This window comes from Canis aureus, chromosome 5, assembly GCF_053574225.1.
Source record: "Canis aureus isolate CA01 chromosome 5, VMU_Caureus_v.1.0, whole genome shotgun sequence".
In the NCBI taxonomy this organism is placed as follows: domain Eukaryota; kingdom Metazoa; phylum Chordata; class Mammalia; order Carnivora; family Canidae; genus Canis; species Canis aureus.
Window position 1 is genome coordinate 18,745,065 of NC_135615.1, and position 22,699 is coordinate 18,767,763.

General features: G+C 41.1%; 1 protein-coding gene across 1 annotated transcript in view; it reads right to left on the reverse strand.

Moving 5' to 3' along the window:
* Positions 1-14,159, reverse strand: part of LOC144313293 (uncharacterized) — a 30,758-nt gene extending 16,599 nt beyond the window's left edge. Inside the window, exons 1-4 of the mRNA XM_077896431.1 lie at positions 14,052-14,159; positions 6,494-6,885; positions 2,174-2,288; positions 1,843-2,016 (exon numbers count right to left, since the gene is read on the reverse strand). Of these exons, the coding sequence (XP_077752557.1) occupies positions 1,843-2,016; positions 2,174-2,288; positions 6,494-6,885; positions 14,052-14,159 (789 nt within the window). The remainder of the gene's footprint in view (positions 1-1,842; positions 2,017-2,173; positions 2,289-6,493; positions 6,886-14,051) is intronic.
* Between the last annotated feature and the right edge of the window lie 8,540 nt (positions 14,160-22,699).

Below are 22,699 nucleotides of genomic sequence, written 5' to 3' on the forward strand. Positions count from 1 at the left end.
GCTTCTTTAGAGGTATCATTATTTAGGGGCAACTGAGTGGCTCAGTCCGTTGAGCATCTGACTCTTGGTCTTAACTCAGGTGATGATCAGAGTTATAAGATCCAGCGCTGCGCCAGGCTCAGCGCAAAGTCTACTTCAGATTCTTACTCTCTTTCTTTTCCCTCTGCCCCCACAACACCCCCTGCTTGTACATGCTCACTCCCCCGCAAAAAATAAAATCTCACGGCTGAGTAATATTCCATTGTGGACATATACCACAGATTACTCAACAATTAGAAAAAAAAAATACCCACCATCTGCTTCAACATGGATGCAACTGGAGGGTATTATGCTGAGTGAAGTAAGGCAATCGGAGAAGGACAAACATTACATGGTCTCATTCATACGGGGAATAGAAAAGAGTGAAAGGGAATAAAGGGGAAAGCAGAGAAAACGAGTGGGAAATATCAGTGAGGGGGACAGAACATGAGAGACTCCTAACTCGGGGAACCAAACAAGGGATGGTGGAAAGGGAGGTGGGTGGGGGGTTGGGGTGACTGGGTGACGGGCACCAAGGGGGGGGCACTTGACGGGATGAGCACTGGGTCCTGTGCTCTTTCTTGGCAAACTGAACTCCAACTAAAAAAATTTAAAAAGAAAAAACTAAAAGATAAAATAAGTACATAAACCCCAGAGTGTGAGGTGAAAAAATAAATAAATAAAAAAGCTTAATTAAAAAAAGGAAGGCAGGAAGGAAGAAGTATTATGGGAAGCCTGGGGGGCTCAGTGGGTCAAGCATCTCTCTCTGGTTATGGTCACGATCCCACTCCTGACATCAAGCCCCGTGCATCAGGCTACCTAGCTCAGTGGGAAGGCCTCTTCTTCCCCTACCTCTGCCTTTCCTCCCTACTCATGTTTGCTCTCTCTCATATAAACACAATCTTCAAAAATAAAAAGTGTTATTTAAAGCAAAAGCTTAGACAGATATTTCAAAATATTTTCATCCAGGAAATGTTTGAGCTTCCAAATATGAAAAATCGACCCTATCTATGACACACAACAGTGTTTCTGCAAGGGCAGCGACTGAAGGTAATGCACGTCAAAGAAAGCACAGGGAGACTGGCAAGTGTGGTCATCACCAGCTCCCCATGCACACCTACCACCCCACTGAGGAACTACATAGGCTGAGCAGGAGCTACTCTCCGGAATGGGAGGCCTCACCGTGGTACATGGCTGGCAGAGTGGCTACCAGCACAAGCAGATACCACCTGTAGGATGTCATGACCTGATCCCCCTGCTCTCATCTTCTGAACCTTAGGGCCTAGAGTGCCCAAGGCCTATTACAACCTGCTGCTTTCTCCTCCCATTTACATTCACCCAAGCTACTCCTCTGGGTCACGGTCTCCTACTCATCCCCAGAAGCATCCATTTCCTAAGCCCCTGCACAGCTTTCGGCCTCCATCAACACCACACTCCCCTCTAGGCCTTCAATCCTTTGTGGGCTCTGAGGGCACCATCTACTCCCAGGCACAAAGGGGAAGATTTTCTTTCTGGGGTGGAAGGGTAGCTAGCAGACAGAATGTTTCCTTACTATATGCATTACTTTTCTCTTTCCCTCCCTCTGCCTTGGTTTTGGAGTTGTTTCCATGATGACAGGACCTGTTGTATAAAATTCAGTGTCGATGTCTTCATATATATATATGTGCTATAGTACAAATATATCTACATATACATGTTGAAAAACCTTTTGCAGCTACATTTATTTATTTATTTACTGATTGATTTACTGATTTATTTATTTATTTATTTATTTATTTATTCATTTATTTGTGAAATACGTTGTAAAAAAAACTTGACCTGTACCTTGTTTTTGGCCTCTATATCTCCTTTATTCAAAAGCAGCTTGCGTGCTATTGAGATATTTCCCTCATAGGCCGCATAATGGAGAGCGGTGTTGCCCTTGAAATCCTTAGTATTTACATCAGCACCTTTTCTGAGAAGAATATCTACACATGCCTCTTCTTGGCATTGTACAGCCTGTCAGCATTATAAGGAGAAACAGAATGTAAATTCTGGGAACTGAATGGAAACATTCCACAAGTTTCACCAATGAGTTATGTTTAATTGCAACAAATGTTCATTCCAAGGACTTCAATCCAATCCACCTCAGGCAGACATAGGTGTGACCACCCACCTTCACGAGAGCTGTCCTGTTTTCTCCATCACGGAGGTTTACCTGGCATTGAGAAAGTACCAGGATCTTCACCATATCTACACTCCCAATGGCACACGCCAAGTGGAGAGCCGTCCTGTGAGCATGAAAGGACTTGTCAGGAAATTACAGTGTACGTTTTCAAAACATTCAAATTAATTCACAGAATTGTAAATGTTAAATACTGTATTATTCTCATGACTCCAAAACAAAGATTTAGTTTTCTTTGGAAGAAAGTACAATATTTATTAGTGATTCTTCACCACTCTATTAAAAGAGCAGCCTATCTGTTTAGGAAGAGCATGACCTCAGGAGGCAGCTCAACCTGGGTTTGATTCCCACTTTAACTCTGTCGCTTCACAGTGACCATTTAGCCTTATCGCAATTTCCTCATCCACAAAATGGGCATAAAAATAGTTGTCTCAGGTCGCCTGTCTGGCTCACTCTGAAGAGCATGTCACTCGATCTCGGGAGCCAGGGGTTCGAGACCCCTGTTGGTTATAGAGGTTACAAAACAATAGTAATAATAAATAAAATAAAAGGTACTTATCTCACAAGACCTCTTGTCGTGATCCTTAAATGAGGATCCATGCAAAGTTTTAGAATACTAGTTCCTAGCACAAATATTATTATAGCTATTACTACAACTTACAAAGACCCACTACAATTAGGGAAAACAATCCAATTATGCCCACTTTGCAGCTACGTTTAAGGATGAGCAAGAATACTCTATTTCAATGATTCCAAGATGCTCATTTTGTCACCTTTTAATATCTCTGACATCGGAATCCAATTTCTAATTCAAAATGTCTTAAAACTATAACTGGCATGATTTCTAAAAATTTCTTCTTGGTACATAAATGGTGGGGCATCATACAATCTACGGTGTGTCTTAAGTGAAATAATAGTGACATATACAACAGGTCTGTTGCACTTCTAGTCCTATGCTTGGAATTACATTGTTCAAGAGCTAAAATAATTTTCAGTAGTTGAAAGCATTATGAGAAGAGAGGACTAAAAGAACAAAAGAATTTTTTTAAAGCAACCCTTACTTTAAGTTTCAAGGGATTTTAAGTCAAAAGAAACTCAGGATTCAAATAAACGGGGAGAGTTCTTTTATTTTTGGGGGGGTGGTGGGAAGCTCATTTTACTAAGCATTTTAATTAATAGAAAATGTTTAGATTCATAGAAATCAAGTATTTTCAATTACCAATATTAGTATTTAGTATTATTGCAATGTCAAAAGGGCAGGTAAAGGTAATCTTTTACAATTTCTGATTCAGAAATGTTTTCCTTTGACAGGAAGTTCCAAGGAAAAGCTTCACGTGAGATTAAGTCCTAATACTTCCATTTAAAATTTCTCACCTAGGGGCACCCGGGTGGCTCAGTTGACTGAGTGTCCAACTTTTGGTTCTAGCTCAGGATGATCTCACGGTCATGAAGACAGACGCCCACATTAGGCTCCATGCTCAGGGTGGATTTTGCTTGAGATCCACGCTTTCCTTCTATTCCTCCCCTCCCATGACCTTCTCTTTTTCTTTTTACAATAAATACATCTTTTATCATTTACAAAATAAAATAAAATCTCTCATCTTAGGAGTGCCTGGCTGGCTCAGTCTGTAGAGCATGTGTCCTTAAATGTCCAGCCCCATGATGGGTAGAGAGATTACTTAAAAATGAAAGCCTTAAAACCTAAATACATAAAATTTCTCATCTTGCTCATACTGGGCAACATGGAGTCTTCTTTTTTAAGATTTTATTTATTCATGAGAGACACAGACAGAAAGCACAGACATAGGGAGAAGCAGGTGCCTCACGGGGAGACCAATGTGGGACTCGATCCCAGAACTCTGGGATCACTCCCTGAGCCAAAGACAGATGCTCAACCACTGAGTCACCCAGGAGTCCCTGAAGTCTTGTTAAAATTGAAAAGATCCTGAGTAGACTATGTCTGCTACATAACTTGTGTTCAGGTTTGTCTGAGAAATAAATGGACTGAAAGAATACATAAATTTATTTGGAGAATATAAATAATAGTGAAAGGGAATAGAAGGGAAGGGGAAAAAATGGGTAGGAAATATCAGAAAGGGAGACAGAACATGAAGACTCCTACCGCTGGGAAACAAACTAGGGGTGGTGGAAGGGGAGGAGGGTGGGGGTGAATGGGTGACGGGCACTGAGGGGGGCACTTGACGGGATGAGAACTGGGTGTTATTCTGTATGTTGGCAAATTGAACACCAATAAAAAATAAATTTATTATTAAAAAATTCATTTGGAGAGCTCTGTAGTTTTTAAAGATTTATCTATTTCTTGGAAAAAGAGAGAATGCAGGAGTGCGGTGAAGGGCAGAGGGGCAGAGAGATAGGGAGACAATCTCAAGCAGCCTCCCCATTGAACATGGAGCCCAACAGGGTGCTCAACCCCACAATCCTAACATCATGACCAGAGCCAAAATCAAGAGTCTGATGCTCAACAAACAGCCACCAAGGCACCAAGAAAGTTCAATATTTTTAAAGAAAACTTTTGTGAAGTAAACTAATATTTTTGAAATAGCAATAAAATGTGTATTTGCTATTTTTTAATTTTTTTTCAGAAGAGGGATACAACAAAAATTCTATAAGGTTTTGCAATACCATTTGTATTTTTTACTTTTTATTTTTATAAGGATTTAACCAAAATAAAATCATTAACCGTTCACTTATTAGATGTTATAAAGCTGCACATAATAAAAACATATGTATAGGTCATCCCCCGTGGCGCAGCGGTTGAGCACCGCCTGCAGCCTGGGGTGTGATCCTGGAGACCCAGGATCGAGTCCCACGTCGGGTTCCCTGTAATGGAGCCTGCTTCTCCTCTGCCTGTGTCTCTGCCTCTCTCTCTGTGTGTGTCTCTCATGAATAAATAAATAAAATCCTTAAAAAAATAAATAAAAATAAATAAAACCGTATGTATATATTTAATGTATGCGTAATACAACCTACAATACAGATAAAAATATTCCCCTTAGTTCTGAAGAGGCTAAAGGTTGTTAGAAAATACCAATCCTCTCCCATCAATTTTTTTTGAATAGGAAGAGGGGCGCTTAGGTGACTCAATCAGTTAGGCATCTGCCTTTGGCTCAAGTGTAGGGGTCCTGGGATCGAGCCCTACATCATCAGGCTCCCTGCTCCATGGGTTTCTGCTTGTTGTCCCCCTGCCCCTCCCTGCTGCTTGTTTGCCTGGTCTCTCTCTCAAATGAATCGATAAAATCTCTTTAAAGTAAATAAGTAGAAACTATTTTTTGTCTACACAAGATTCATATTCTTGTTCTCCTGGATTAGTTCATTGATAATAAACCTTTCTTAGAATTTTTATGTATCTTTCCTATAGAAATCACAGATTTTAAGAAAATGAAAAATCCACTTAGAATCCAAATGTTTGAAGATAACTAATTTTATATTTGCACATCTTTTTGGCTAACTCAAAACCATTGTCTGCTTATATGTATGTATCAACAAAACTATTTTTCACTCATTTAATGATCCAAAGTACAGCTTTGCATGTTAATGTGTATCAATTATCTCTTCCACATTCAGTGGTCACATAGTAGTCCAGCCTCTGGATACACTGCCATTTACGAATACAGGCCATTAAGTGACTCCTTAATACACTGCTATTGTAAATAGTGCTGAGAATAGCATATTGTATATTATTTATTTCTAATTATTTCCTAAAGATATTTTACATCAATAAGCTTCATGGCTCAAGGAAATACTTATTTTTCAATGTGGTACATAACCACCAAACTATCTGAAAAGTCCAAAACAACTTAAATTTTAAGTAGTATAAGTAACATCATTCCTTATCTTCACAAAGCTTGAGATGGAAAATGGGATTTTATGCCTCTTTTTAAAATATTTTATTTATTTGAAATTAAGAACACCAGCAGAGGGGAGGGGGAAAGAGAAAAGCAGACTCTCCACTGAGCAGGGAGCCTCACCAGGGGCTAAGCTCCAGGACCCAGAGATCATGACCCTGAGAGGAGGTCAGAAGAGGCCAAGTGACTCAGCCATCCAGGGGCCCCTATCTCATTCCTGTAATAACTTCCCTGTAAAACGAAGATGTTCTTTTTCTCCAAAACATATGTTGTAAATATTTTGCAAGTACATTCTCTTTTATTTTGCTAATATTACTTTCTGATTCAGAGACGTTTTTTTTTTGTGTCTGTGGCTGAATCAAACTCCAGAATTTTTGCTTTTAATGTCACGAGCCCCTCTACTGCTCGCCCCGACTCCTCCCGCCCGCCTCAAAAGCCCTGTTACCTGTTCTTCCTGTCCCTTTTATTTAAGTCATGTAAACCAAAAACCAGCAACTGCTGTATCTCCTGCATTTTTTCTGTATCGCCCTCAATCACAGCTCTGTGGATTCCCCGGAGATCTTGATATCTGATGTGGTATCCGGGACCGGGGCTGTGGAAGCTGTCAACAGTCATAGTCATAGGCGGCGACCTGACCCTCAGAGGCCTGAGGTTGAAGCCGAAGCGCAGCAGGCCCCACCCATTCCGCGCTGCAGATCTCTTTTTCATAATGAAGCCGACAGGCTTCAGTGACACAGGTTTCACCGCCTCTAGTGCGATACACTCCCGCGCCAGCAATAAGGCAAGTGGGCCTCGCCTCAATGTCTCAGGGACCAAGCCCAACGACTTAGAATCTTCCTACGCAGAACCAGTGTAACCTAGCAACGCTGCTAAATGCGAATGCGCCTGCGCACCTCAGAAGCTGGCATCCCTGCGCATGCGCACAGAGGGCAGTGGCCAAGGGTGCCCAAAGCATATATGCGAGGAGGCCCAAGCCTCTCAAATCTCTGAGATCCCCTGTGAGATGGCTGGCTTCCCTTCAGAAGTTGGTGGGATGACTGAGAATTTGGGGACATTTGCAAAATCCTCTGGGGTGTGGAAATGTAGTCTTCTGGGCCTGTGAGTGGCTCAGTGGTTGAGCATCTGCCTTTGGCTTCGGTCATGATCCGGGGTTCCTAGGATCAAGTCTTGCATCGCACACCCCACAGGGAGCCTGCTTCTCCCTCTGCCTATGTCTTGCCTCTCTCTCTCTCTCTCTCTCTCTCTGTGACGATCATAAATAATAAAAATTTTTAAAATTTAAAATAAAAAAAATAACATCACTCATTGAGCCCTGCACCACGCAGGGGGCTGATCAGCTCCCCCAAGTGCCCACACCTGAAAGTCAGCACAAAGGCCCCTCCACCAGAAGAATTGATATCAATCAATTAATAACCAAATTAATAACCAAATTTAAGACATACTTAGATAATAATACACTTATACTTGGTGACTTCAATCTAGCGCTTTCTACATTTGATAGGTCTTCTAAACACAACACCTCCAAAGAAACGAGAGCTTTAAATGATACACTGGACCAGATGGATTTCACAGATATCTACAGAACTTTACATCCAAACTCAACTGAAAACACATTCTTCTCAAGTGCACATGGAACTTTCTCCAGAATAGACCACATACTGGGTCACAAAACAGGTCTGAACCGATACCAAAAGATTGGGATCGTCCCCTGCGTATTCTCAGACCATAATGCCTTAAAATTAGAACTAAATCACAACAAGAAATTTGGAAGGACGTCAAACACGTGCAGGTTAAGAATCATCTTGCTAAAAGATGAAAGGGGAAACCAGGAAATTAAGGAAGAATTAAAAAGATTCATGGAAACTAATGAGAATGAACATACAACAGTTCAAAATCTTTGGGATGCAGCAAAACCAGTCCTGAGGGGGAAATACATCGCAATACAAGCAGCCATTCAAAAACTGGAAAGAACTCAAATACAAAAGCTAACCTTACACCTAAAGGAGCTAGAGAAAAAACAGAAAATAGATCCTACACCCAGGAGAAGAAGAGAGTTACTAAAGATTTGGGCAGAACTCAATGAAATCGAGACCAGAAGAACTGTGGAACAGATCAACAAAACCAGGAGTTGGTCCTTTGAAAGAATTAATAAGATAAACCATTAGCCAGCCTTATTAAAAAGAAGAGAAAGAAGACTAAAATTAAAATCATGAATGAGAAAGGAGAGATCACTACCAACAGCAAGGAAATACAAAGGATTGTAAAAACATATTATGAAAAAAAAACATATTATGAATAGCTATACGCCAAATGGACACATTTCTAGAAAGCCACAAACTACCAAAACTAGAACAGTAAGAGATAGAAAACCTGAACAGGCCAATAACAAGGAAGGAAATTGAAGCGGTCATCAAAACCCTCCCAAGACACAAAAATCCAGGGACATGTGGCTTTCCCTGGGGAATTCTATCAAAAGTTTAAAAGAAGAAATCAGGGGATCCCTGGGTGGCGCAGCGGTTTGGCGCCTGCCTTTGGCCCAGGGCGCGGTCCTGGAGACCCGGGATCGAATCCTACGTCGGGCTCCCGGTGCATGGAGCCTGCTTCTCCCTCTGCCTGTGTCTCTGCCTCTCTCTCTCTCTCTCACTGTGTGCCTATCATAAATAAATAAAAGTTTTAAAAAAATTTTTTTAAAGAAGAAATCATACTTATTCTACTAAAGCTGTTTGGAAAGATAGAAAGAGAAGGAGTACTTCCAAATTCATTCTATGAGGCATCACCTTAATTCCAAAACCAGACAAAGACCCCACCAAAAAGGAGAATTATAGACCAATATCCCTGATGAACATGGATGCAAAAATTCTCAACAAGATACTAGCCAATAGGATACAACAATACATTAAGAAAATTATTCACCATGACCAAGTAGGATTTATTCCCTGGACACAAGGCTGGTTCAACACTCGTAAAACAATCAATGTGATTCATCATATCAGCAAGAGAAAAACCAAAACCATATGATCCTCTCAATAGATGCAGAGAAAGCATTTGATAAAATACAGCATCCATTCCTGATCAAAACTCTTCAGAGTGAAGGGATAGCGGGAACCTATCCAGAAAAGACCATATACTGGGTCACAAATCAGGTCTGAACCGATACGGAAAGATTGGGATCGTCCCTGGCATATTCTCAGACCATAATGCCTTAAAATTAGAACTAAATCACAACAAGAAGTTTGGAATGCACTTTGCAATATAATTCAAATTAGAAACCAAAGATGCATATCAATTTCGTTAACTAGTGACACTCAAATTTTTGTCTTCTGTAGAATTTGTAACATACCAATTTAAATGAAATTTATAACTAAAATTTATTCTTTTCCCTCATTTTTTAAAATAAATTTATTTTTTATTGGTGTTCAATTTGCCAACATACAGAATAACACCCAGTGCCCATCCCGTCAAGTGCCCCCTCAGTGCCCATCACCCATTCACCCCCCCCACCTCCCCTTCGACCACCCATAGTTCGTTTCCCAGAGTTTGGATTCTTTATGTTCTGTCTCCCTTTCTGATATTTCCCACACATTTCTTCTCCCTTCCCTTCTATCCCCTTTCACTATTATTTATATTCCGCAAATGAGTAAGAACATATAATGTCTGTCCTTCTCCGATTGACTTATTTCACTCAGCATAATACCCTTCAGTTCCACCCACGTTGAAGCAAATGGTGGGTATTTGTCATTTCTTTTTTTTTATAATAAATTTATTTTTTATTGGTGTTCAATTTCCGAACATACAGAATAACACCCAGTGCTCATCCCGTCAAGTGCCCCCCTCAGTACCTATCACCAATTCACCCCCCCGCCCACCTCCCCTTCCACCACCCCTAGTTCGTTTCCCAGAGTTAGGAGTCTTTATGTTCTGTCTCCCTTTCTGATACGTCCCACACATTTCTTCTCCCTTCCTTTATATTCCCTTTCACTATTATTTATATTCCCCAAATGAATGAGAACATATAATGTTTGTTCTTCTCCGACTGACTTACTTCACTCCGCATAATACCCTCCAGTTCCATCCACTTGAAGCAAACGGTGGGTATTTGTCATTTCTAATGGCTGAGTAATATTCCATTGTATACATAGACCACATCTTCTTTATCCATTCATCTTTCGATGGACACTGAGGCTCCTTCCAGAGCTTGGCTATTGTGGACATTGCTGCTAGAAACATTGGGGTGCAGGTGTCCCGGCATTTCATCGCATCTGTATCCTTGGGGTAAATCCCCAACAGTGCAATTGCTGGGTCGTAGGGCAGGTCTATTTTTAACTCTTTGAGGAACCTCCACACAGTTTTCCAGTGTGGCTGCACCAGTTCACATTCCCACCAACAGTGTAAGAGGATTCCCTTTTCTCCACATCCTCTCCAACATTTGTGGTTTCCTGCCTTGTTAATTTTCCCCATTCTCATTGTGGTTTTGATTTGTATTTCCCTGATGACAATTGATGCAGAGTATTTTCTCATGTGCGTGTTGGCCATGTCTATGTCTTCCTCTGTGAGATTTCTGTTCATGTCTTTTGCCCATTTCATGATTGGATTGTTTGTTTCTTTGCTGTTGAGTTGAATAAGTTCTTTATAGATCTTGGAAACTAGCCCTTTATCTGATATGTCATTTGCAAATATCTTCTCCCATTCTGTAGGGTGTCTTTGAGTTTTGTTGACTGTATCCTTTGCTGTGCAAAAGCTTCTTATCTTGATGAAGTCCCAATAGTTCATTTTTGCTTTTGTTTCTTTTGCCTTCGTGGATGTATCTTGCAAGAAGTTACTGTGGCTGAGTTCAAAAAGGGTGTTACCTGTGTTCTCCTCTAGGATTTTGATGGACTCTTGTCTCACATTTAGATCTTTCATCCATTTTGAGTTTATCTTTGTGTATGGTGCAAGAGAGTGGTCTAGTTTCATTCTTCTGCATGTGGATGTCCAATTTTCCAGCACCATTTACTGAAGAGACTGTCTTTCTTCCAATGGATAGTCTTTCCTCCTTTGTCGAATATTACTTGACCATAAAGTTGAGGGTCCACTTCTGGATTCTCTACTCTGTTCCATTGATCTATGTGTCTGTTTTTGTGCCAGTACCACACTGTCTTGATGACCACAGCTTTGTAGTACAACCTGAAATCTGGCATTGTGATGCCCCCAGCTATGGTTTTCTTTTTTAAAATTCCCCTGGCTATTAGAGGTCTTTTCTGATTCCACACAAATCTTAAAATAATTTACTCTAACTCTCTGAAGAAAGTCCATGGTATTTTCATAGGGATTGCATTAAACATGTAAATTGCCCTGGGTAACATTGACATCTTCACAATATTAATTCTGCCAATCCATGAGCATGGAATATTTCTCCATCTCTTTGTGTCTTCCTCAATTTCATTAAGAAGTGTTCTATAGTTTTTAGCCCACAGCAAATATAATTCTCAATGGGGAAGCACTGGGAGGCTTTCCCCTAAGATCAGAAACAAGACAGGGATGTCCACTCTCACCACTGCTATTCAACATAATACTGGAAGTCCTAGCCTCAGCAATCAGACAACAAAAAGACATTAAAGGCATTAAAATTGGTAAAATTTATTCTTAAGGCTGACCGTGAAGACCATTTAATTTATTAGCATTTGGCTGAACTAAACACAGAAAGGACAAGGAGAAAAAAAGAGTTGTGGCTGCAATACTACAAAAGAAAAGAAATCCTGCAATCTGCAAAGGAAACAAGTTACAATTAAAATGCTAATTGCAAAAAAAGTGAAATGCTAATTGCATATGTAATACACTGTTTGATACATGATAGGTCACTTCTTTTGGCTAAAAAGGATATAAATCAGTCGATATGGCGGGGGTGTGTGTGAGTTACATGTTATACTTTGATACTGAAAACCCTTGCTTGTTAAGTCAAAATAAGCTCATGAAATTCATTAAGAAAACAGAGGAATCTGAAAGTAACATAGAGATACTGGCCTTCTGTCTTATTAGTGCTGAGAGAGAACACGAAATGGACAAGGTCTGACCCAAGATGGCACACTATCCTGCTATTATATTACTCCAGAATAATCACATCAAAAAGTGAGATCTGGGGATCCCTGGGTGGCTCAAGGATTTGGCGCCTGCCTTTGGCCCAGGGCGTGATCTTGGGAGTCCTGGGTGATATCAAGTCCCACATCTGGCTCCCTGCGTGGAGCCTGCTTCTCCCTCTGCCTGTGTTTCTGCCTCTCTCTCTGTATCTATCTCTCTCATAAATAAATAAAAATAAATAAATAAATAAATAAATAAATAAATAAATAAATAAATAAATAAAATCTTTAAAAAAACCATTAAAAACCAGTGAGATCTTTTAGTTCATGCCAGCCTTTCTCAGGCCTCACCCCAGCAGTTAGAAGGGGAGTACGTGTCTATCAAGAAAGACCTAATAAAAGATACATAGTTTTTTACAAGAACATAAACCTTAACTTTTTACAGTGCAACTCCCAGACCAAGAGCGGCCACTTAAAAAGAACTACATGGAAAGTTAATTACATCTGCTTTACCCTCTACATCACTAAGCTATACTGTCAGAAAAACAGATTTAAAATATAACATGGTGAAGGCACTCATCAGAATTAAATAGGGGAACAATGGTCATAAACAACTCGCAAATGTTAGTGGCACGTGACACTGGAGATTGATTACCTCACTCCTACTCTGTGGACACATGTCCTCTGGGAACTCTGCTCCCCATTTCCACACTCCTGGGCCCCCGTGCGAGAGCTTCTACCATTTGGAACAGCACCTGTGACCAACGGGGAGTGCACGGGTGGAGAAATGTAGCAGACAGTGCGCTGGCCCTCAAAGACTTCTGCCTTGCAGTGACACACTTTACTTCTTTTCACATTTCATTGACTAAAAAGTCACATGACCATAAGTAACATAACCTTATATGTGTCTGTGAACAGCAAATATCAGACAGTATACAGCAGGATGGATAGATGCTTACAACAATATACAAAATTCTTTTTCATTCCAAGTGAATCGTCTGAAAGAAATTTTAGGTCATACACACAAAAGCCTATGATTTCACTTCTGGCATGCAAGGTAGGTACCACTATTATCATCATTCACATATAAGGAACAGAGGTGCCACGAGGTCAGACAATGAGGTATTATCATCACACTGTTGGCATGATATTCTTGGCACAGCCAGAATCCAAGTCCAAGCAATGTAGCTCCACAGCCCCGGCCCTGAACTACCGCCACAGATGTGTGTGCACCAGAATGGAGAGCCCGGGGATCTGCACACACGGAATACTCCTTACTACACCCAATTGACCATATAGCTAAGGCACTCCAAGAGAGGTGACTAGACAAACATAATGACAATGAAATGACCTCAAGGATGAAAGACAAAGGAACAAAAGAAAAAAGAAAAGAGGCAGCGAAAGGTCCACACTTGACCTGGATGAATAATGAAAGGTGTCCTGGAGGTTGCAGGATCCCTCCCTCTAGAAATTACCTTTAGTGCCTTGAGCCTCACACCAGACTCTCACTCATTCAATGAGTGGTAGCTGAGTGCCTAAGGGACCAAACTAAACTTCAAGGAGTACTACTCAGTCCCTCCTCCACCCAAATCAAATGGAGCTGGTGACAAAAGTTCACTTGTAATTCTATGCTAGATTCTGGGACACATATTCCTGTGATACTGTGAATATGGTGGTGATGTCTCCAAGTCAGCCCATAAAAGCAGGTTTCAATCCATCCTATGAGGGGTGTCTGGGGGGTTCAGGCAGTTAAGCATCTGCCTTCAGCTCAGGTCATGATCTCAGAGCCCCAGGGAGGAGCCCCACATCAGGTGCTCAGCGGGGAGTCGGTCACCTTCTTTCTCTCCCTCTGCCACTTCTTACCTGCTCATTCATTCTCTCTCTCTCTCTCTCTCTCTCGTAAATGAATAAACTGTTTTAAGAAAAAAAATCTACCCTGTGAGATTCTACCTCAACCTTGACTTTTCTTCCAACAGAACTTGTGTTTCTATAGCCCTTTTCACACAACTCAGAGAAGCGTGGACCTAGCCTCTGTACAATCGCCACATCCCGTTCCATCTCGGCTCTGAGGAACAGGCCACTCCCTTTTACCATCTGGGTCCACAATGAATTGTGGTCAATGTACTCTGAGAACCAATGCAGAATGTCAGGCCCACGCTCATGACCAAACACCTTCCCGGCAACAGGACATGAACTACCACCTACCCTGGCAATAAAACAAGGGTTCTGAAAACCACACAGTCCAGAGACTGAGGAGATAACGGGAGATGAAGTGGGGTACTGCTAACGCCAACACAAGGCTCGGCAAGCCAGTCACCTCCGGTCACGTACAATCACCTGTAGGATGATTTGGCAAAGCTGAATACAGTGGGAGACACATGTTCATGCCCCAACAAATCCACTGTTAGGTAGAATAGCTCAGGAGCTTGTAACTTCCCTACTAGAATTCCTGGTCTCTGGAGATGGAGAAAAACAGGAATCACCTCCACAAGGGAAGTGAGAACTGCCTTCCTGCCTCCACTCATTCCAGGCAATCAACTACCTGCTCTTATGTGATGCTCAGGAGGAAACATCCCACGTGCATTTTTGTAGAGCAAATAGACTCCTGTTATTAAATTAGGAATCGATCCAAAAGTAAGGTGACTGTTCTGCAACGAAGCATGGTTGAATAAACACTTAAATCTCACACTAACTTTCAGAAGGCAGCTGATGTGTTACGCTGAACACAGACTACCTCGGTAGGAGACAGCCCCATCAAGCAACCATTTCGGGACATCTGTAAGAAGAGAAACTGAGCATTTCCAATGACAACCTGGCTCCTAATCACTCAGCCCCAGTCCCACACAGATCTCTAAGAAGGGCTACATATGGCCTCTGTCTTGAGAGTGTGAATTACAAAGGCAACTGTTTACTCAGGGTCTCAGGAATTCCTATCTTTGGCAGACTTTACCTGTTTCTGTGCCAGAAAAAAATGTCAACTATAACGTAAGAAATAAGGTTGTCTGCTTCCTCCAACACAGCTGGCTGAACAATTACCTTGGACTGCCCAAGGAGCATTACCAGCTTCTGATGCCCAGGTCTCCACTCTGTCAGACCAGGTGGCCATGGATCATTTGCAACATCTGGCTATCTTTTCCCTTTCCTCCCACCAAGGCAAATAGGACTGCAGAGGCAAGTAACATAACCACCCCAACCGGGTTACTCTGAACCTAACACCACCTCTCCCCTTTCGAACAGTACAATTTGTTTCTAACAAGCCCTGTACCCCCCCAAGTATCTTATAAAATATTCTTTTGAATCTCACTTACTACTATGTAAATCTCACCTTCCCTCCCCCACTACTTTGCTTCTCGTTGCTTCTAGACTCAAATAAAAGAGGAAACCAAAGGCCTGCACAGAAAATAAGTTTATAAAACCACTGCTCAAAACATGATCTCTCTGTCTTTCTCTCTCTCTCTTTCTCTCTTTAATAGCTTGGCTGTATCAATTATCTTGGAAATAACTTTTTTCCAAGCAACACTCATGGTGCTAATTAGTAAGAAAATTGGAATTACTGAAGGATGAAGATCACACATAAACTTCAAATTGGTCTTTCATTTTCTAATGTTTCCTACTTGGAAATATAAATATAAATAAATTCTTGTTAATAGGTTACCTTCTGAGCATCTGTTCAAGACTTACTTGTAGACTCAGACAAAGAAGACTTCCACTTTTAAAATTCTACCTAAATCGCAAGTATTAAAATCTTCACAAATTCACATGAATATCGAGATTTAAAATAAACTAATTATCCATCATATCTTCCTCCCTCTGGTCAACTACCCTGTCCACAACTTTGTGTGTTTCATTAAAAACAACATTCCAGGCTATCTTTTCCAAAGGAGAAACTGAATATTTCCAATTACAAATATAATTTGGCAGGGAGGTGGTATTCAAAATACACAACGAATTCTTTACAAACCAGCAATAAAAATAAGAACCAAATGATAAAACTAGGTAAAGCGAGACTTTTGGTTTCAGCTCAGATCATTAGGGAGAATGAAAGTCACAGAGCAAACTGCCTCTCGGAAATCAGAAAAAAACAGAGGAATAGAGAGATTCATGGCCAAGATCAGCTTAGCAAAGCAGAAGCCGGTGGAGCCAGAAGCTTGTAGGAAAACAAAAATGGTAACTGATGAATTGATGGTGACTGGATGCGGAAGTCTGAGAGTCAAAAACCTCCTGAGCCCCAGTCCTAGGGGAGGAGGCCCCTGCACGTTCCTTGCACCAAATTCTCATAGTGAAGACTGGAGAAAAATCCCCTTGGGTTTGCAATAGAAGAATAGAGAAACAATCATTTTGAAATACGTTAAGTCAAGAGCTTTTTCCGTAACCGAGGCCTGCCCTCTGAGAAAAGCAGCTTTAAATAGAGCCCTATTGGACCTGGGGAAAGAGCTGTAAGGTGAACTCCAGCCCCTGCTAGCCTTCCTGACCCAACTAAGGAAGGAGGGGAAAAAAGGAGGCTAAGAAATGCTTATAGGAGTCAGCAGAGCCCAGGACTCAGGCCCACTAAATAACGGACACTTAACCATCAAGATCACAAGAACAACTCCCCACCAACGGGGTGCCAGTGAAACCACAGTGGTCATAGCTGAGAGATGCACATCAAAGACCTCAAGAGAGTTCCTTAAAGAGCCAGAGGAGGAGGCAGGGAACGGGAGAGACACGAAGGTTTCCGAAGCCTCTGACACTGACAGCTATAGCAAACATTCAACACAACCTAACCTCTAGCTGGCTTAACATAAAAGCTCACACTAAAAGCTGGATTATATCAGTTCCTATTACCCAATAACTATGTCCAATTTTCAACAAAAATAATTACAAGACATGATAAGAGAGAAACACAGTTTGAAGAGATAAAGCAATCATAAGAATCAGACTCAGATATGACACAGATTTATGGAAGCAGGAGAAATACGGAGATTAAAATAAGTCTGATGAATATGCTAATGCCTTAGCGGATTAATATGCTAATGTGAGATGGAAACTCAGAGAGAATTAAAGTGAAATGCGAGAAACCAAGAACAGTGTAACAGCAATGAAGGCTGCCTTTGGACGTGGCCAAGGGAAAAATCAGTAAGGTCGAAAATATGTTCATGGAAATTCCCAAAAGTGAAATGCAAAAAGAAACAAAATATCCAATAACTGTGAAACAATGCAAAAAGTATAGCAAACACATGATGGAAAACACCAGAAGGAGAACAAAGAGAGGAAGGAGAAGAAATATTCAAAGTAATAATAGCTGAAAATTCTCCAATATTAATGATAAAACACCAGACCACATACCCAGGAAGCTCAGAGAACACCAAACAGAATAAATGCCAAAAAGATCTACATCTTGCACTAATACTCAAACAGCAAAAACCAAAGATAAAGATACTGAAAAGAGCCAGAGGGGAGAAAAAAGCACCTTATCTACAGAGGACGAGGATAAGAAATACATCAGACACCTCATCAGAGATCATGCAAGCAAGAACAGAGAGGGTGCAGGTAAAAAAAGGTTAAAAAGAAAAACCCACCACCTAAGAATTCTGTAGCTGGTGAAATTGCACTTCAAAAGTGAAAAGAGGACCCTTGGGTGGCTCAGCAGTTGAGCGCCTGCCTTCAGCCCAGGGCGTGATCCTGGGAACCCGGGATCGAGTCCCATGTCCGGCTCCCTACATGGAGCCTGCTTCGCCATCTGCCTGTGTCTCTGCCTCTCTCTCTATCTCTCTCTGTCTCTCATGAATAAATAAATAAAATCTTAAAAAAATAAAAATAAAAAACAAAAAAAAGTGAAAAGAAATAAAAACAAAACACTCAAATAAACCCAAGGAATTTACTGCTCAGCAGACTTGTCTTGCAAAAAGTATTAAAACCAGCGTGCTGAGTTCTTAAGGAATATGACAAAGTGAAGTCAATTAAAGCAATGTTATAAAGGATGGGGAAAAAAGGAATTGAATATATTCTCCTATAAGGCAACTGCACTACCTGTGAAAAGGTGTAATGTTATTTCAGAGTGGACCTGGATTAGTTAGAAATGAATATAACAAACTGTAGGGCAAGCACAAAAAATTCTTTTAAAGAAGCATATGGGGATCCCTGGGTGGCGTAGCGGTTTGGCGCCTGCCTTTGGCCCAGGGCGCGATCCTGGAGACCCGGGATCGAATCCCACGTCGGGCTCCCGGTGCATGGAGCCTGCTTCTCCCTCTGCCTATGTCTCTGCCTCTCTCTCTCTGTGTGACTATCATAAATAAATAAAAATTAAAAAAAAATATTAAAAAAAAAAAAAAGAAGTATATGGACAGGGTTGTCTGGGGGCTCGGTTGGTTCAAGCGTCTATCTTCAGCTCACGTCATGACCCCAAAGTCCTGCAATAGAGCCCTGCATTGGGCTCAGTGGGGAGTCTGATTATCCTTCTCCTGCAACTTCCTCCCCCTGCTCCTTCTCTCTCTCTCTCTCTCTCTCTCTCTCTCAAAACTAAAATCTTTAAAAAGAAAAAGTATATGAATATGCTAAGAAAGAATGGAATCCCATAAAATGTTAAACTAAAAGCAGAGACGGAAGAGAAAGAGAGGGTGATAAAAATATAAAAAAGAACAACTGTAATGAGTGAAAATCAGTTGCAAACATGGTGAATATTAACCCAACTACAGCAACAATTACCTAAAATGTGGACGGTCTAAATATGCCAATTAAAACAAGAGACTGGAGGTGCCTGGATGGCTCAGTGATTGAACATCTGTCTTCCGCTCAGGTCGTTAATACTGGGGTCCTGGGATCCAGTCCCACATAAGGCCCCCTGCTCAGTGGGGAGCCTGGTTCCCCTCTGCCTAGGTCTCTGCCTCTCCTTCTATGTCTTTGGTGACTAAATAAATTAAATCAAGCAAGCAAGCAATCAAACCAGAGACTGCAAGAGCAGATAAAAAGATCCAACTATATGCTGTCTACAAGATACCTACTTTAAATAGAAGTACAGGGATCCCTGTGTGGCGCTGCGGTTTAGCGCCTGCCTTTGGCCCAGGGCGCGATCCTGGAGACCCGGGATCGAATCCCACGTCGGGCTCCCGGTGCATGGAGCCTGCTTCTCCCTCTGCCTGTGTCTCTGCCTCTCTCTCTCTCTCTCTGTGACTATCATAAATAAATAAAAAATTTTAAATAGAAGTACACAGGTAGAAGAGAAGTAAAGGAAGGGGGAAAGAAACCAGGCCACCACCACCCAAAAGAAAGCTGAAGAACTCATATCAATTTCAGACAAGGCAGATGGCAGAATGAGGAAAATTCTCAGGGATAAAAGAAGGTATTACACAGTGAAAAAGGGATCAATTCTCTGAGAACACAGAACACTCCTTACTGTGTATGTATGTGCCTAACAAGAGAGGGTCAAAATACATGAGGCAGAACTGATAACATCCAAGGAGTCATGGATAAACACACTAGCACCTTTAGAAACTTCTATAGCCTTCTACACAATAATTGACAGACCCACTAGGCAGAACATCAGTGCGGATACAGTTGAACACAACAGCACCAACTAGTCTAACACTTCATCTAACACAGCACTACACAGTCTTCACAAACTCACGCAGAACCAGACAGACCACATCCTGGCCATAAAACACACTGTAACTATCTAAAAGAATGGAAATCACACACCATTAGCTTAGACCACATGGAGTTAAGTAAGAGAAATACAGCAGAAGAATCTCCATACATTTGGAAATTAAATGAGTTAAAGTTGAAGCACTGAAATTTTTAACTATTCTGAACTAAATGGAAATACAACTTATGCAAATTTGTGGAAGGCTGCAAAGGAGTGGTTAGAGGAAGATTTCAGCATTGAAGGCATATGTTAGAGAGAGAGAGAGAAGAGAACACTAAAATCAGTAACTTAAGCTTCTACCTTAGGAAACAAGAACAAGAAGAGCCAGGAGAAGAAAAGGAAGAATAAAATAGAAATCTGTGGAATTGAAACAGGCAAACATGGCTAGGTGGCTCAATCGGATAAGCATCTGAATCTTGGATTTGGCTCAGGTCATAATCTCAGGGTCATAAGACTGAGCCCTGAGTCAGGCTCTATACTCAGCAGGTGAGTCTGCTTGAGATTCTCTCTCTCTCTCTTCCTCTCCTTCTCCTCTGCTCATTCTCTTTCTCTTTCTCAGAGGAAAGGAAAGGAAAAAGGAAAAAAGAAAGGAAAGGAAAGGAAAGGAAAGGAAAGGAAAGGAAAGGAAAGGAAAGGAAGGAAGACGCCCAGTTGGCTCAGCGGTTGGGTGCATGATCCTGGATTCCTGGGATCCAGTCCCACATCCAGCTCCCTGCATGGAGCCTGCTTCTCTCTCTGCCTATGTCTCTGCCTCTCACTCTCTCTGTGTCTCTCATGAATAAATACATAAAATCAAGAGGGAAGGAAGGAAAGGAAGGAAAGGGAAGGAAGGGAAGGAAGGGAGGGAGGGAGGGAGGGATGGGGAGGGAGGGAGAGGGAGGGAGGGGAGAGAGAGAGGAAAACAATTGGGGAAAAAAACAACAAAGTCAAAAGCTGGTTCTTTAAGATGATTCATAAAATTGGTAAACCTACAGCCAGGCTAGCCAAGAAAAAATGAGAAAAGAGACAAATTACTAATATCAGAAATGAAAGAAGAGTCGTCGCTATGGATCCCACGGAGATTAAAAATTAAAGGTAACAATAATCCTATGCCCTCAAATTTGAGGATTTACATGACACGCACCAATTCCGTAAAAGACACAAGTAACAAAAACTCCTACACAAAGAGAAATAGGTGATCTCAATAGGCCTATACCTAAAAGAGAAATTAAATCAATAATTAGTAACCTTCCTCAACAGCAAGCACTGAGCCCTGACGGCTTCACTGGCAAAAATAAGAAGACGACATTATACCAATTCTCAAACTCTTTCAGAGAAAATAAAACAGAGGCTGTACTTCCAACTCATTCTATAAGGCCAGCCTTATCCTACTATCAAAACCAGATAAAGACAGCAGAAGAAGGAAAACTATAGTAGTCTATACTTTTCTATAGAGATATAGACTACTATATAGTCTATAGACATATAGACTACTATATCTCTTATGAACAGAGATGAAAAACTCTTCAAAAAAATTTGAAAAATTTCAAATCAAATTCAACAACATATAATATGGATGCTATACCAAAACCAATGTTTTTTTTTTTTTTCCAGGAATGCACAGGCTGTATAATATGCAGAAGTATTAGTGTAAGCCATCACTCCAACAAGATAAAAAATATCTATTTGATCATATCAACAGATGCCAAACAATTATTAAGAAAAATCCAACACGTATTCATGATAAAAGTTACCACCAAACTGGGAATAGAGGGGACTTCCTCAACTTGATAAACAACATGTATAAAATACCTAGAGCAAACCTACTTAATGGTGAAAAACTAGATTCTTTCCCTCTAAGATCAGTAACAAGGCAAGGATATTCCCCTCTTACCACTAGTAAAGATTCAGTACTTAAGAAGAAGTCCTAGCTAATCCTCTAGGAAGGGAAAAGAAAAGAAAAGATTTACATATGGGGAAGGAAAAGGTAAAACTGCCTTTGTTCAGAGACAACATGACTATGTATGTAGAAAATCCTAAAGAAACACGAAAAAAACTCTGGGAACTAGTAAGTGATTATAGCAATGATTCAGGATGCAAACTTCATGTACAAATATCAATTACTTTCCTATATACCTGTGTTCTATGAAAGAGAGAAGAAAAAGGCTGACAAGTCCACCTTGATGAGAAATGGCTTCTTAAGGGGACTTATGGACAGAAGTGTGTCTTGGGAGGCTGAAAAATTAGTAGATCTCCACAACCCCACCTCCAGTGAGACCTGTTTTGGGGCCCAAGAAGCTGGCGGGTAACTGCTGGAAGCCCACCCAGGAGGAAATGCTTGAAAATCATAATCCTATCTCTAGAGCAGATGAAGGACATTCATGGGTGTACTTAAGGGTGTGACCAGACAAAAAGAAAGAATATGAGAGGGACCTGTGCTCCAGAAGGCTTCAGGCCACAGAGAGCCATCAGCATGGTGGGTCTGCCCAAGATAGCATTGTTCACACTGCCAATGAACAATGGGAATTTGAAATTCAAAACAAAATACCATTTACATTAGTGCCCAATCTAACAAAAAGTGTACAGAATCTCAATTCGTATAAAACTCAGCTGATGAGGAGCCCGGGTGGCTCAGCGGTTTAGCGCCGCCTTCAGCCCAGGATCTGATCCTCGAGACCCAGGATCAAGTCCCACGTCGGGCTCCCTGCTTCTCTCTCTGCCTGTGTCTCTGCCACTCTCTCTCTCTCTCTCTCTCTCTGTGCTCTCTGTGTCTCTCATGAATAAATAAATATTTTTAAAAACTCAGTTGAAAGAAATCAAAGATGATCTCCATAAGTAAATTCCATGTTTACGGACAAGAATACATAATATGATCAAGATGTCAATTCTTCCCAACTTGGTTTATATATACAACACAACCCCAACCCAAATCCTAGCAAGTTATCACATATATATGACAAACTCATTCTCAATTTTACATGAATAGGCAAAAAAAAAA